Source organism: Callorhinus ursinus, unplaced genomic scaffold (genome assembly GCF_003265705.2).
Source record: "Callorhinus ursinus isolate GAN/ISIS: 27379988/994484 unplaced genomic scaffold, GSC_fseal_2.0 scaffold9, whole genome shotgun sequence".
Lineage (NCBI taxonomy): Eukaryota > Metazoa > Chordata > Mammalia > Carnivora > Otariidae > Callorhinus > Callorhinus ursinus.
Window position 1 is genome coordinate 57865648 of NW_027397071.1, and position 16286 is coordinate 57881933.

The following is a 16286-nucleotide window of genomic DNA, read 5'->3' on the forward strand; positions in this document are numbered from 1 at the left end:
GCGGGGGGGGGGGGGGGGATGGACAGAGGGGGAGGGAGAAGCAGACTCCCCACTGAACGGACCCTGAGATCATGACCTGAGCTGAAGGCAGACACTTAACCGACTGAGCCACTCAGGCACCCCACGTGAATGTATTTAATACCACCGAACTGTACACTTAAAAACAGTTAAAATGATCATTGTTATGTGTATTTTACCACTATAAGAAATCCATTAAAAACTATTAATGGGCCCAAGATAACAAACTGCATGATTCCATTCGTATGACCTTGACCTCTGGAAAAGACAAAACTATACTCCTGAGAACACAGCAGTGGTCTCCAGTGGCTAAAGGTGGGGGAAGGATGTAACTTCAAAGGAGGGAGTTTTTTGGGATAACGAAACTATTCTAGATCCTCATTGTGTTGGTGGTTACAAGAACCCTTACGTGTGCTAAAATTCATAAACTGTATGCAAACGATAAGCACCTTCACTATATGTTAATTTAAAAGATAAAGTTAATTAATTGGCCCAACTTGAGGTTATTATTTTTCTTGCCTCGACAATAGTAGCCCAAAATGTTGAGGTTTATGGGGACACAAAAGAAGAATCAAAGATGCAGGCGGGTAGGCAGGAAGAGAGAATGAGAACATGCAGGCTGGGTTAACAACTGTTCTGAGTACTTTTTTTTTTTTTAAGATTTTATTTATTTATTTGACAGAGAGAGACACAGCGAGAGAGGGAACACAAGCAGGGGGAGTGGGAGAGGGAGAAGCAGGCTTCCCACCAAGCAGGGAGCCCGATGCGGGGCTCGATCCCAGGACCCTGGAACCATGACCTGAGCTGAAGGCAGATGCCCAACGACTGAGCCACCCAGGCGCCCCTGTTCTGAGTACTTTTTCATTGATTTTTCTTTTGAGAGTTGTCCCCTAAAGCTCAGTCTTCTTTACTTATTGAGGGGTCCTCCTCCTCTTCCCAAGGGTGAAACTATTCTGATTACCAGTAATTTTGTAATTTCTCCCACAAGGCACTAAACACTTTAGTCCAAAGTCGATTTTTAGGTGGAACTTAACTTTCCAGATTACCTCATACCCCAACAATACTCAGACTGGTTAAGCTCTTTTTTTTTTTTTTTTAAGGTTTATTCATTTGAGAAAGAGAGCGAGCATGAGTGAGCATGTGCCTTGGGGTGGGGGGAGGGGGCAGGAGAGAATCTCAAGCAGACTCCTCACTGAGGAGGAGCCCCATCTCATAACTCATGAGATCATGACTCATGAGATCAAGACCTGAGCTGAAACCAAGAGAGTGAGTGAGAGAGAGAGAGAGAGAGAGAGAGCTGGAGTGGGTGGGTGGGGGCAGAAGGAGAGGGAAAGCAGGCTCCCCGCTGAGCAGAGAGCCTGATGGGGAGCTCCATCCCAGGACTGAGCCACCCAGCCCCCCCCACCCCGGGGGTTAAGCTTCTAAAGTAAAACCCTCTCTAACAGTTCCAACATTTGAATTCAGACAGAACCCAGGGGAAAGGCATTTTCCATAGTGGCTCTCCTCTTTACATTTCAATTGCCCCCTCTTGATTGGAGCTGCTAGAGATATAACTTGAGACAGATCCATGATTTTAAATTTTTTAGTAGCTACCTTTAAAAAGTAAACACAGCAAGTAAAATCAACTTTAATATTTTATTTAACCCAGTACATCAAAACATCATTTCAACATATAATCAATATAAAAATTATTAATGAAATATTTTGCATTCTCTTCTCTGTACTGCCTTTGAAATCCAGTGTGTTTTACACTTAAAGTACATCTCAATTTAGATTAGCCACATACCAGTAGCTAGTAGCTGTTGTATAAGACAACATAGGTCTAAGACTATTCATTTTTAAAGCCCAATGAAAACAGCCTTTCACCATCTGGGCTTTGATCATTATCGAATATTTGAGCCTCTGCCTACATTGTTCATTCGTTCATTGGTCAAAAAACGCTAGGGTGTCTACTAGCATCAAGCATTGTGCTAGAAACTGGAAACACAAAAAGGAACGAGGACACATCGTATGCCCTAAAGCTCAGTCGGCCAGGATGAGAGACACATAAAGAGAATTACAAAATAACGTGTAAGAATCATGACGGATGCACTTTGTTTTATGAGCACCTGAAAAGGGAAGGAAGTGTAGTTCTAGAGGTCTTTGAGGATGTCTAAGTTTAGTTCTATTAAGGGGATGGGTAAGGGCATTCCAGAGGTGCCAGCTGGAGCAAAAGCACTGAAGAAATGAGGGATGATGGGGCCCAGGAAACCTCCTAAGAGTGCATGTTCCTGCAAAGATGAAAGAAAGTGGATTCGTAAGCAAGACCAGTGTAGGACCTGATTAGTCAGGTTTAGCTCCCAAAATAAAAACCTCCTACACTTCCTAAAATTTCAGAAGAGGTAACGGTCTCTCTAAGGATCGAGGTGAAACGCAAATGATACTGGATTTAACCTTTTACTGATAACAGTCAGTGGTCCGCGGTGCAGGCTGCCCCGGAGCACCCTACCCCTACCCCCGGGGCACGTCCCCCCTCCCCTCCCGCCGGGCACAGTGGCCGCTAGAACGTTCACAGCGGCTGGGGGTCCTCCCTCTCTGCCTCAGCCGAGTGGAAAAGGGGTAAGTAAGGGTGCCCACCGTCCAGAACTGCTGTAGAACTCGAATGAATCTACAGAGAGCGCCTTGAGAAATGAAACGGTGCATCTCGTGGCCTTGCGGGTACGGAACGACCTGACTGCCGCAGTCAAGGCCAAGTTTGCACTCTCCCTGGCCAGGTCAGGAGTCCTCGGCCAAGCTGCAAGGTGAAAGACCCAGGGCCCTGGGGCGCTCCCAGCGCACCCCTTCCGAGGCAACCCAACGCGTGACCGCCTAACGCGCGACCCTCGAGGAGGCGTCACCTGAGGAGCTGCGGCAGCAGCCCGCCCCTCCACTGCGGCCGCCCGCGCCGCCGCAGCCTCCCTCGCCGCAGGGCGCAGTTTACCCCACCAGCGCGCGTGTTCCCCAACCACCCCTCCCAGCGCGTCTGCGAGGAGAGGGTGGAGCGGCCTGACTCCCGCAGCCAATAAAAGCCGCGGCTTCCTGGTCCGATCCCCGGCGCGGCTCGCCATTGGTCGCCAGCCGGGTCTCGGCCCACCGAACCTTGGCGACCCGAGCCAATCGCGAGGCGGCGAGGCGACCCCCCCCCCCCCCCCCCCCCCCCCCCCCGGGGGGGCCGGGGGGGGGGGCGGGCCCCCCGCGGCGGGGGGCCCCGGGCCAAGCGGGGGGGGGGGGGGCGCCCCCCCCCCCCCCCGCCCCCGACTCCCCGGGAGCGGCCGGCGGGCGGCGCGGGCTCAGGCGGGCGCGGAGCGGGTGGCGGTGACAGGCGGCGCGAGCCGGCATCCCCCTCCCCCGCGCGGCGCGCCGCCGGCCCCACCATGGAGCCCGCCGTGTCGCTGGCCGTGTGCGCGCTGCTCTTCCTGCTCTGGGTCCGCGTGAAGGGGCTGGAGTTCGTGCTCATCCACCAGCGCTGGGTGTTCGTGTGCCTCTTCCTCCTGCCGCTCTCTCTTATCTTCGACATCTACTACTACGTGCGCGCCTGGGTGGTGTTCAAGCTCAGCAGCGCGCCTCGGCTGCACGGGCAGCGCGTGCGGGACATCCAGAAGCAGGTGTGCGGCGCCGAGCGGGGCGGGAGCGGGTCGGCGGGACTCGGCCGTGTGCGCGGGGAGCTCCGCGCTGGGCGCGAGGTGGCGTGCGGTGCACCGGGAGCCCGGACTTCGCCGAGGAGGCGGCGGTGGAGGGGGGTGGGTTGGAACGCAAAATGGGATGGTGGGGGTTTCCCGGGGAGGGAACGGAGTGAGCAGAGGCATTCAGGGGACAAAACGTTGCTCGGTGTTGATGGAGTGTCTACTCTGTGCGGAGCACGTGCGGCTTCCCCAGAGGGATATAAAGGATCACCAGATAGGGGAGGGCGAGCGGTGCACAGGTGGCTGCCTCCAGGCCCGCGCGATCTCGGAGACGGAAGGGCTTCTGGGCGGTGGGGCTGGCACTAGACACTGGGAAGTAGGGGAAATGATAGGAGGAAGGTGTGTCTGGTGGAGGGTTGGGGTGTGAGCCAAGGCCCAGAGGCGGAGAAGGGTGGAAAGTCCCTAAGGAACTAGGTTGGGGCGGGGTCTTGAGTTTAGAGTTTACTCTGTAGCAGCAAGGAGCTTTTGACTTCTTTAGAACGAAGACCAGGGTGAGAAGGTAGCCCCGAGCCAGGGTCAAGAGCCTCGCGGCCCTGGGCCTGGCGCGCAGTGGCGCGCAGTCGTTGAGGAGGCATCCCCAGTAACTCCACATCCTCCCCAGGGTCTGCGCCCACAGAGCCCGGGCCCCTGCTGCTGCTCACAGTGGAGCCCCCTTCTCCACACCCAGGGTTGGCCTGGGCTTGGGGCCTCGGCATTCTTGGCTCTCTCTGCCCCTCCTGACGTCCCTCTTAGGAGTGTCTGGTTGCAAAGAGCTTCTGTTTCTTGCCACGAAGCTCCGCGCAGGTAGAGCAGCCTCCATGTTCTGTGCCCGCGGTGATGGGTGCAGCAAGCAAGAGTGGGAAGATGGATGCTGGGGGCCACCCCTAGGAGGGGTAAGACCTCGGGCTGGGGGCAGAATGCAACGTCTGGAACTGCTTTGCATGGGCTGTCCTGGGTTCATCTGGTCACAGTCACAGCTCCAGAGCCTTACCTACCCTCCCTCCCCAACTGCGCCCTCTTTTCCTAACTCTATCCACGGTTCTGATTCTCCCATTTGCTTGTTTGTTGTTGCCCCGTCCCCCTCCAAGCTGAGCGTGAGCTCCTGGAAAGCAGGGACCATCCGCCAACTCACCTCTGGCCCTTGGGGCCTGGCCCAGAGCAGCCCAGGGACTTTGTACAACCTTGCCTCCCAGACCAATTCTTGCTCAGTTCCCATCAGAATCCAGTCGAACCGATGGTTCAGGCTTTAAGGCTTCCACACTCACTTCATGCAGCCCACCCAACAGCTGGAATGCAGCACTCACAATCCATTTCCCACACCGCTGAGTGTGTATGAAGCCCTTGTTTACCTAAACGAAGCCAAAGGTTCTCACTGGACAGGAAGACAAGGGGCTCGGCCAAACCAGCCCACTGCGCTGGGCTTGCCATGTGCCATAGCCCATGCCCCTTGATGTCCATCATTTCTGATCTCACAGCAACCCTGATAGGGCTTGTACCTGTTTTACAGATGGGAAAATTGAGACTGAAGTGGTAGTCATGTGTTCAAGGTGATCTAGCTAGTAAATGGGGCTGGAACCCAGGTCAGCCTGGTTTTAGAGCCTCAACTCTGACCTTTCTCCTTTCCCATCCCTTCCCATTCCACCCAGTAGGTTTGGTTCTGTTGCCTCACACCTGGCTTGTGATAATAGCCTCCTGACTGGTTGACCTTCTTCTTGGCCCTCCCCACCTCTCTCTGGTTTGCACATATTCACATCACAAGAGGGACTTTGTACAACCTTGCCTCCCGGCCCAAATTCTTGCTCAGTTCCCATCAGGATCCAGTCCAACCGGTGGTTCAAGCTTTAAGGCTTCCACACTCACTTCATGCGGCCCATCCAACTGCTGGAATGCAGCACCCACAATCCATTTCCCACACCGCTGAGTACATATGAAGCCCTGGGATCGTAGAGTCAGGCAGGGGCCCATTCATCATGGAATCCCTCCTCTGGTCCCTTCACAGGAATCTCTTCCTCAGTAACCCTCTTCTGCTCGTACACCTCTATTCACAGGGCACCCTGGCCTCTTGATGGTTAGGAAAGTTCTCCTCCGTGTTGAGCTGTTTGCCCCATCAGTTTCAATGCAGCCTCCTCCACGACTCTTGGTTGCATGTGATAGGAACTCAGTTCAGACTGGCCTGAGCAGAGAGTGATTGTATTGACCCAGGTCCTGAAAAGCCCAGGAATAAAACTGGCTCAGGTATGACTAGATCCAGGAGCCCCTGTCCCGGTGTTGGCTTTCCATCCATCCACCCTCTGTTGGCTCGGCTTTCCTCTGGGTTGACTTCATTCTCAGGGAGGCCCATCTCCCTGTGGAAACTCCAGCAGTTTCATCCAACCGGCTTAGCAATCCCAGTAAAAGGAGAGTGTCTCTCCTAGAACTGGCCGTATTGTCTTGACTTGGACCCTAGGCCCATCCCTGAACTGGTCACTATGGCCAGAGGATGGAATCAGACCTTTGTCATGTTTCCACCTTCGGGGGCAGGAGGAGACTCGGCATCACCCGGACCAAAGGAAGATGGGACTGTTAGAAGCATATGAAGAGGAGACAGATGGTCAGAGGTCACAGCAACAGATGTCCGTCTCCACAGGAAGGGAACACTTCGTGTTCCTGATGGGTTTGGCATCTCCTGGGCCATTTGCTCTCTGTGTTGTGTGCCGTGGTCACTTACAGTGGAGGTTTTGCAAAAGCTCTTCCTTCCATCGGCTTGGTGGTCCTCCTCTGCCCCTTCTCTCCCCCTCCAAGTGACGACATGTGAGTTAACACATACACATGCTTAGAACGGGCCTTGGCACACAGGCCCAGTAAGTGTTAACTGTTATTCTATTCTTGACTATTAATACAAGCCCGTCTGTCTTTCCAGGCCTGAAGTTGGACAGTCCCGGTTGTGAATCCGGGCTCTGCCCTTCATTGTTGAGTGGCCAAGTTATTTTGCTTCTTGGCTTTCTCCCCTACAAGAGGGGGCTGGCCACTCCCCGCTCCTGGGGTTGTTGTGAGAAGTAAATGAGCCAGCGTATAGCAGGTGCTGGGTGCCTGGCACAGCGGGGGCACCCAGTGGATGGTTATCACTTGTGGAGCTGTATCATTACCGCTACAAAGCCTTTGCTGAGCTGCCCAGTTAGGGTTGCTTACAGAAGCACTTTGATTCTGGGTTTTCGCTCTTTCTCCGTCCTGCTCGGTGGTGTGGCAACACCTCAGCCTTTCTGTTCGCCCCGCTAGCCAAGGAGGTTTCAGAGGGAAAGGACTGTGGGCCTTCCAGGGCCCGGCAGGATGCGGGGGCTCAGTAAATGTTTGTTGACACGTGAAGGCATCCCTCCAAGCTCCCTCTCCTGAAAGCAGGGCTGCGAGCCGCTCTGGGAAGCCCCCGGCAGGGCTAGCTGAGCCTCTGTCCCATGGTTGCAGGTGCAGGAATGGAAAGAGCAGGGCAGCAAGACTTTCATGTGCACGGGACGCCCTGGCTGGCTCACTGTCTCGCTGCGGGTTGGGAAGTACAAGAAGACACACAAAAACATCATGATCAACCTGATGGACATTCTGGAGGTGGACACCAAGAAACAGGTGAGAGGGGCCGAGTTCCCAGGCTCTGGCAGCAGGTGGGATGCTATCCCTGCCGTGAGTGACTCACAGGGAGGCAATTGTAGCCAGAGGATCCCGGTCCTCACAGAAGGCTCCGCCCTCCTTCAAAACCTCATAGCTTTGGAAGAGATCAGTCAGAGTCCCATCCCCCAGGTGGGCACGCTGAACTCAGGGAGACTTGTTGATTGTCAGCAGTTCTCCAGGAAAAAAGTATGGGGAAATCATGGGCAAAGGTGAGAGACAAAATGGAACCTATTTATCCCTTCCCAATAAGGAAGTGTGCTAATGACAAGAGGACTGTGGAGGTGGGAGGAAAGGCGGGCCTTCTTCCAGGCTTCCTGGGGACCCACTTGTTAATAGCCTTACATGTGCGTGCTCTGTGGCCTGCCCAGTAATTTCTCTTGAAACCTGGCACAAGGAAAAAGGAAGTAAGTTTAAATCAAAGACAACACGGAGGGATTGTGTCTTCCCTCCCTCCCTCCCTCCCTTCCCTCCCACCCTCCCTCCCTCCCTCCCTCCCCCCCCTCCTCCCCTCCTTCCTCCCTTCCCTCCCTCCCTCCCTTCCTCCCTCCCTATCTCCCTTTCACAGCTCTGTTTCTAATGGAAGACAGCACAGCATCCTAATGGTAAGGATTATTAGATATAATATATCCATATGATGACATTTTGTTTTGAGGCCTTGGCCATGTTGCTTAATGTCCCTGTGTCTTTCCTTTTTCGTAAGCAGCGTTATTGACATATACTTGGTATGCAATCCTGCACAGGTGTCCAACAATATTAAATTTTGGCATATGTATGGAACCGTGAAGCCATTCCCACCATCAGGACAAATGAACATACCCATTGGCCCCCGAAGTTTCCTTGGGCCCCTTGCTAATCCCTGTTTAGCCCCCTCCCTACCCCCCCCCCGCCCCTGCCACATTCTTAGGCAAATAATGACCTGCTTTGCATCACTAGTTTGTATTTAGAGTTTCATATAAATGGAATCAGGCATTATGTACTCTTTTTTATTTTGTCTGGCAACTTTCACTCAGCATAATTATTTTGAAATTCATCCATGTCGAAGCATGTATCAGAAGTGCATTCGGCATTACTCATGAGAAGTATTCCGTTGTATGCAGAGATCACGGTTTGTTTATCCATTCACTTATTGATGAACATTGGGGCTATGACAAAGTGGCTAGGAGCATTTATGTACGTTCTTTGTAGGGACATAGGCTTTTCCTTCCCTTTGGGTAAAAACTAGAAGTGGAGTAGCTGGATCATATGATAGGTGTATGGTTAACTTGTTAAGAAACTGTTAAATTGTTTTCCAAAGTGGCTGTAGCATTTTGCATTCCCACAAGTGTTCCCATGGCTCCACATCGTCACAGACTTGGTACGGTTGGGTGTGTAGGGGTAGCTCATTGTGGTTTTAACTTCCATTTCCTAATGACTAATGATGTTGGGCATATTTGCCATTTGTAGATCTTTTTTGGTCAATTTGCTAAAATTTTGTATTGGGTTGTTTGTTTTCTTATTAGATGTCCTAGAAACAAGTCCTTCATCAGATACGCAATTTGCAAATATTTTCTCCCAGTTTTTGATTTCTCTTTTGAAAACCAGAAGTTTTTAATTTTGGTGGAGTTCAGTATAGGAATTTTTTCTTTCATAGATCGTGTTTGTGATGTTTTCTTTAAGACGTCTTGCCCTAATCCTGTTTTCTTCTAGAAGTATTATGGTTTTCTGTTTTACGTTTAGGACCATGATCCATTTTGAGTTAATTTTTGCATATAGTATGAAATATGAGTGAAAAAAATATTTTTGTGTGTGTGGATTTCCTATTGTTCTGGCCCCTTTTGTTGAAGAGATAATCTTTTCTCCACTGAATTGCCTCTGCTCATTTGTTGAAAATCAGTTGTCCGTATACATAGGTCTCTTTCTGGACTCTTCTGTTGATCTGTTTGCCCATGTGTATGCCAGTACCACACTGTCTTGATTACTGTAGATTCATAAGTCCCTAAGAATGAGTTGGGAAGTATTCCTTTCTTTTCATTTTTTCTGGAGGAGTTTGTATAAAATTGGTATTATTTCTTCATGCAGTAATTAGTAGAATTAACCAATGAAACCATCTGGGCCTGGAGTTTTCTTTGTGAGCAAGTTTTTATCTACAAATTAATTTTTTTAATAGCCCGGTGGCTCTTCAGTTGTTTCTTCTTGGTGAGCTTTGGCAGTTTGTGTCTCTACAGGTATTTGTCTATTTCAAGTTGTATAATGAATTGACATTAGGTTATTCGTAATATTCCTACTGTCTTTTGAACACCTGTAAAGTCTGTAGTGATGTCACATGTTTCATACCTGATATTGGTCATTTGTGACTACTCTCTTTTCTTCATGACCAGTCTGGTTAGAGGTTAATCAACTATACTGATCTTCTCAAAGAAGTAGCTTTCAGTTTAAATGATTTTTCTCTATTTTTACTTTGTTTTCTATTTCATTGACTTCTGCTTTGATCTTTGTTAAGTCCTTTCTGATTTACATTTAATTTTACTCTTCTTGGTCTAGTTCTTTAAGTGAAAGCTGAGGTCATTGACTTAGGCCTTTCTTTGTTTCTAATATAGGTGTTTAGTGCTATAAATTTCCCCCTAAGCACTGTTTTAAAACCATCCCACAAATTTGGAATCTTTTTTCATCTTTATTCAGTTCAAAATACTTTCTAGTTTCCCTTTTGATACTGCTTTCACCCGTGGGTTATTTAGAAGCATGTTATTCAGTTTCCAAATATTTGGGAATTTTCCAGAGATCTTCCTATTGCCAGTTTCTAATTTAATTCAGTTATTGTTAGAAAACTTACTTTATATGATTAGAATGCTTTTCAACTTATTGAAACTTACTTTATGGCCCAGAATATGGGCTGTCTTGGTAGATGTTCCGTGTGCAATTTTTAAAAAAATGTTTCGGGGTGGCGTGTACTGTAAATGTCAATTAGGTCAAAGTGGTTGACAGTGTTGTTCAAGTTGTCTGTATTCTTATGAATTTTCTCTCTGTTCTATCAGTGATTGAAAGAGATATTGAAATCTCTGCCTGTGACTGTGGATTTATTTCTCTTCTTGCTCCATCAGGTTTGCTTCATGTATTTTGAGGCTCTGTTAAGAGGTATATAAATGTTCAGGATTTTTATGTCCTCTTGATGTATTTACCTTTACCATTATGAAATGACTGATTTTATTCCTAGTTATCTTCTTTGCTCTGAAATCTACTTTATCTGATATTATTAATAAAGCCACTCCAGCTCTCTTTTGACTAGTGGTGGCATGGTGTACCTTTATATTTAAAGTGTATTCCTTGTAGACAGCATATAGTTGGGTATTGCTTTTTAATACGATCTGACAATCTCTGCCTTTTAATCAAGATGTCAAAACCATTTACAGGGGCACCTGGGTAGCTCATTCGGTTGAGCATCCAACTCTTTTTTTTTTTTTTTAAAGATTTTATTTATTTATTTGACAGAGAGGGAGACACAGCAAGAGAGGGAGCACAAGCAGGGGGAGTGGGAGAGGGAGAAGCAGGCTTCCCACGGAGCAGAGAGCCTGATGCAGGGCTTGATCCCAGGACCCCGGGATCATGACCTGAGCTGAAGGCAGACGCTTAACGACTGAGCCACCCAGGCACCCCGAGCATCCAACTCTTGATTTCAGCTCACGTTGTGATCTCAGGTCATGAGACCCAGCCCCGTGTCAGGCTCCATGCTCAGCACAGAGTCTGCTTGAGATTCTCTCCCTCTCCTTCTGTACCCCCCACCTGCTCACACCCTCTCTGAAAAAACAAAACCCAAAAAACCATATACATTTACATTTAGTGTTATTATCAGTTGGGTTTGGTTTAAATCTGTCACCTTGTTCTATTTTCTTTTTAGTAGGCTCCACACCCAGAGGGACACCCAACATGCCAGACCCTGAGATCAAGACAAGAGTCGGATGCTTGGGGCGCCTGGGCGGCTCAATCGGTCAAGCATCTGCCTTTGGCTCAGGTCATGATCTCAGGGTCCTGGGATCGAGCCCCAGGTCAGGGCTCCCTGCTCAGCAGAGAGTCTACTTCTCTCTCTCTCAAATAAATAAATAAATAAAATCTTAAAAACTAAAAAAAGTCAGATGCCTAACCAACTGAGCCTCCCAGGCATTCCTGTTCTTTGTTTCCTATGTTCTTCTTTGTTCTTTGTTCCCTTTTTCTTTTTTTTTTTTTCCCCTATCTTTTGGATTACTGAATAATTTTTGAAATCCCATTTTAGCTCTTTGGTTGGCTTATTAGCTGTAACTTTGTCTTGTTCTTTTAGCAGTTGTTTTAGGATTTATAGTCTGCATTTCACTTACCATAGTGAATATGGTAGCATCCTATGTCGTGTATACTTTAAGAATCTTACAGTAATATACTTCCGGTTCTTTCCTCCCCACCTTTGTGCTGTTTTTGTCATACTTTTATATGTTGTAAACCCCACCATGCATTATTATTTAATAGTCTGGTATCTTTTAAAGAAATATAAATAATAAGAAAAAATCTTCTGTGCTTACCCCTGTAGTTACCATTTCTTCATTCTGTTATGTGGATTTGTATTACCATCTGGTTTCATTTTCCTTCTGTCTGAAGGAACTCCTTTGACATTTCTTGTATGGTGATTTTGCTAGTGATGAATCTTTCAGCTTGTATGTCTGAAAACATGTCTTTCTTTTTTTATTTTTTTGCCTTCATTTCTTTTCCAACTTTTATTTTGAGAAACTACATGTAACATAAAATTTGTCATCTTAACCTTTTTTTTTAAGTAGGCTCTATGCCCAACATGGGATTTGAACTCATGACCCTGAGATCAAGAATCACATGCTCCACCAACCGAGCCAGCCAGGCACCCTAATCATTTTTTTTTTCAAAGATTTTATTTATTTATTTGACAGAGAGACACAGCGAGACAGGGAACACAAGCAGGGGGAGTGGGAGAGGGAGAAGCAGGCCTCCCGCTGAGCAGGGAGCCCGACACGGGGCCCGATCCCAGGACCCTGGGATCATGACCTGAGCCGAAGGCAGATGCTTAACGACTGAGCCACCCAGGCGCCCCATCATCTTAACCATTTTTAAGTGTACATTTCTTCAGTGGTATTAAATACATTCACATTGTCATGCAGCCATCCCCACTGTCTATTCCCATAGCTGTTTTCATTTCATAAAACTGGAACTCTACCTATTAAACAGTAATTCCCCATTCTCCTCTCACCCCCATCCTGGGCAACCACCATTACAAATTCTGTCTTTACAATTCTGACTACTCTTAGTATCTCCTAAGTGGAATCATACAGTATTTGTTTTTTTGTGCCTAGCTTATTTTGCTTAACATAATATCCTCAAAGTTCATCCATATGATAGCACATTGCAGAATTTCCTTTCTTTTTAAGGCAGAACAATATTTTATTGTATATATGTACCACATTTTGCTTATCCATTCATCTGTTGGCAGACATTGGGTTGTTCCCACGTTTTAGCTATTGTGAATAATGTCCCTTGGAACACAGATGTACAAATACCTTTTCGAGTCCTGCTTTCAGTTCTTTGAGGTATATACCCCAAAGTGGAATTGTTAGACCATATGGTAATTACCATATCTATGTTTAATCTTTTTTGGGGATCCACCACACTGTTTTCCACAACAGGTGGACCATTTTACACTCCCACCGACAGGACACGAGGGTTTTCATTTCTCCACATCTTCGCCTCCACTTGCTATTTTCTGGGTTTTTGTTTGTTCGGCTTTTTGATAATCCATCCTAACGCATTTGAAGTTGCCTTTGTTTTTGAAAGCTGTTTTTACTGGGTATGAAATTCTAGGTTGACAGGTTTTTTTCCCCCAGTACTTTAAAGATACTTCACTGTCTTCCTTCCTGCATTGTTTCCAACAAGAAACCTCTCATCCTTGTCTTTGTTCCTCTGGATGTAACATGTCTTCTTTCTCTCTGGCTGCTTCTAAGATTTTATCATTAGTTTTGAGCAAGTTTATTATGATATGCCTTGGTATCATTTTTTTCCTAGTTATTGTGCTTGGGATTCATTATAATTTTCATCGAATTTGGAAAATGTGGGGTCATTATTTCTTCAAGTATTTTTTTCTGCCCCCTGCTCTCTCTCCTTTGAGGACTATCACATGGATATGAGACCTCTTGAAGTTGTTCCACAGCTCAGCTCACTGATACCATGTAAAAATTGTAAACATTTTTTCTTTCTCTGTGTGTCTCATTTAGGAGAATTTTGATTGCTGTGTGCTTGAGTGCACTGCTCTTTCCTCCTATAAGGTCGATCCCAGCCAGTGTGTCTTTCATCTCAGATGCTGTTTTCATTTCTGGAAGTTTGATTAGGATCTTTTTAATGTCTCTACCTAACTTTTTGAATATGGGGAATATAGTCGTATAACTACTGGTTTATAATGATTATTTTAATGTTCTTGTTTGCTAATTTTAACATCTCTGTCCAACCTGGGCCTATTTTATCACAACAGATTGATTGATTTTCCTCCTTGTTATGAGTCAAATCTTCCTGCCTCTGAGGGGCTTTCATGACCTGAGCCGAAGGCAGACACTTAACACCTGGGCCACCCAGGCGCCCCGGGTGCTAGATATTTTTGTATTCCTATAAATCTTCTTGAGCTTTGTTCTGGGGCACAGCTATGTTACTGGGAAATAGTTTGATCCTGTAGGGTCTTGATTTTTCCGGTGAGGTCAGAGCAGCGTGTAGTCTAAGGGTAGTTATCCCGCCACTGCCGAGGCAAGATCATATTCTACCCATTGCCTTGGGAACCAAGGGGTTTTCCAGTCTGGCTTGTGAGAACAGATGTTCTTTCCTTCCCTGGGTGAGCCCCTGGCCCTGTTCGCCTTTCCAGGGCCACTTTCCCTGGCGTCAGCCTCAGGTAATTTCCTTAAGTGTCTGCACTGACTGGTACTCTGCTGAATGCTCGGTGGGCATCCTTTGCAGTTCTTCAGAGTCTTCTGTCTGTGCAGTTCTCTCCTCTCCAGTGCTCTGTTCTACAAACCCTATTCACCTTGGTCTTCTGTGGTGCTCAGCACAGAGTTCCCTGGGCCCCTCTGCCTTTCCCCTCCCTGCACTGTCCAGAGAATTAGCCTGGGTGTTCACAGAGCTCCCCTCGTTTTGTTTCCTGTCTTTTCAGCGGTCATTAACTTCATCTGATGTCCACCCTGTTGAAAACTCTTGTTTCATTTTGTCAGTTTCTTGCTTTTGGGCAGCAGGGTAAAGGGGATCCCCATTGCTCCACCTTGGCTGGAAGCTGAAGTCCACTTGTTGGCATATGGATGTGTCCATTAAAAGTTGTGGTTTCCTTTTTCTGTGAATATTCTGTGGCAAGGGATGATGGTCATAGCGTTAAATTTTAAAAAGCAAAGTAGAAAAGTATGCGTATGTGTGCTTGAATTTGTGTTTATGTGTGTGTTGTATTGCAACATACAAAATAGCAGTTAGAAAAAGCCTGAATGTAGGGACACTCCAGCATTAACACTGACGGCTAGAGTAACATGAAGAGGTAGGATGGATGACTTTTGTCTTCTTTCAAATAAAAGAGTATTTCTTTGATAGTCTGGAAGAGGAATAAACTAAGTATTAAGTGTAAAGATATTTGAAAGAACACGGTCAAATGCCAGCAGACCCAGCACCAGAAACCGCATTCGCTATCAATGAAAGGCAGTGTCGTGTTCTAGCAAGAGGCTGCAAGGGGCATGCAGGAATCCTACGTGATTGTGTGGGAAGATCTCGGGTGACTCCTTCTGTGTGAAGAGGCCCCCAGCACCCCTGGCAGCCTCCCGGTGACCCAGGGTCTCTCTTCTTGTGTCAACAGATTGTCCGTGTGGAGCCCTTGGTGACCATGGGTCAAGTGACCGCCCTGCTGACCTCCATTGGCTGGACGCTGCCTGTGTTGCCCGAGCTCGATGACCTCACAGTGGGTGAGGACTCAAGACAGGCTGAGGGTCAGAGCTGAGGCCCTGTGGCGCACCTCTTGTCGGTGTGGGGGCTGCTGCTATCCCGTCTGTGACAGAAGTCCCTGTGTCTGCTCACCCAGCTCCAAAGGCAGGGTGTTGGCTGCCTGCCTTTCTGTCCCCGGGCAGCTCAGGTTCTCAGGCAGTACCTTCTCTCTGGTGCGAATCTGTGTCCCCGTGACACGTGTCTGTAACTCCAGTTCTGCCTTGAGGAGCACACAGAATAAGTCTAGTCTGTCTCTCCTTCTGCAGGATTCATGGTCCCCAATGCCTTTCCTTCTCCAGGGGAAATACCACAGGACACAGCTTCCTGCCACCCAGGCACCCCCCCGCCCCGTTTCGTTAAGGTCCCTCTTAAGATGAGTGCACACAGGCATTGAGGTGGGGTCTGGATAGAGGTGAGGGTGTGAGCATCCTTGACAGGCTCTCCTGCAGGTCCCCCTACCTCGGGGAAGCCCCCCAGGCTCCTGTACGAGCCCCTCCTCCCCTCTCCTGCTCTCCACATCCACAGAGATGGGAAATCTACACGAAGTGGCCAGTCCTGTCACACCTCCCTTGTGCTGTGAGCAACCCCAGCTCCTGTGAAGTGCCCTTTACCCGATCCCCTCCTGACCCTGCACCCCACAGCTCTGCCTGGCTAACACACGTGTCTCTGCAGGGGGCTTGATCATGGGCACGGGCATCGAGTCGTCATCCCACAAGTACGGCCTGTTCCAACACATCTGCACTGCCTATGAGCTGGTCTTAGCCGATGGCAGCTTTGTGCGATGCACACCGGTGAGTTCCAAGATGGGGGATATCCCCACCAGCCTGCCCTGGGCATCAAGGATCCTGGGGCTGGGGAGGTAGGAACCCTGAGGGTGCTTCCTTTCAAACACACCTGTTCGGTCTGGGTCTGTATCCATAATAATAACAAAGATTGATATAGCCCCTTATATGTGCTCAGATACTGTTGTAAATGCTTCATATATATTAA

General features: G+C 48.2%; 1 protein-coding gene across 1 annotated transcript in view; it reads left to right on the top strand.

Moving 5' to 3' along the window:
• The first annotated feature begins 3305 nt into the window (after nt 1-3305).
• The window catches only part of DHCR24 (24-dehydrocholesterol reductase), a 28224-nt gene continuing 15243 nt past the window's right edge, over nt 3306-16286 (top strand). The window contains exons 1-4 of the mRNA XM_025871718.2: nt 3306-3641; nt 7137-7292; nt 15172-15277; nt 15969-16087. Of these exons, the coding sequence (XP_025727503.1) occupies nt 3411-3641; nt 7137-7292; nt 15172-15277; nt 15969-16087 (612 nt within the window). The 5' untranslated portion in view covers nt 3306-3410. The remainder of the gene's footprint in view (nt 3642-7136; nt 7293-15171; nt 15278-15968; nt 16088-16286) is intronic.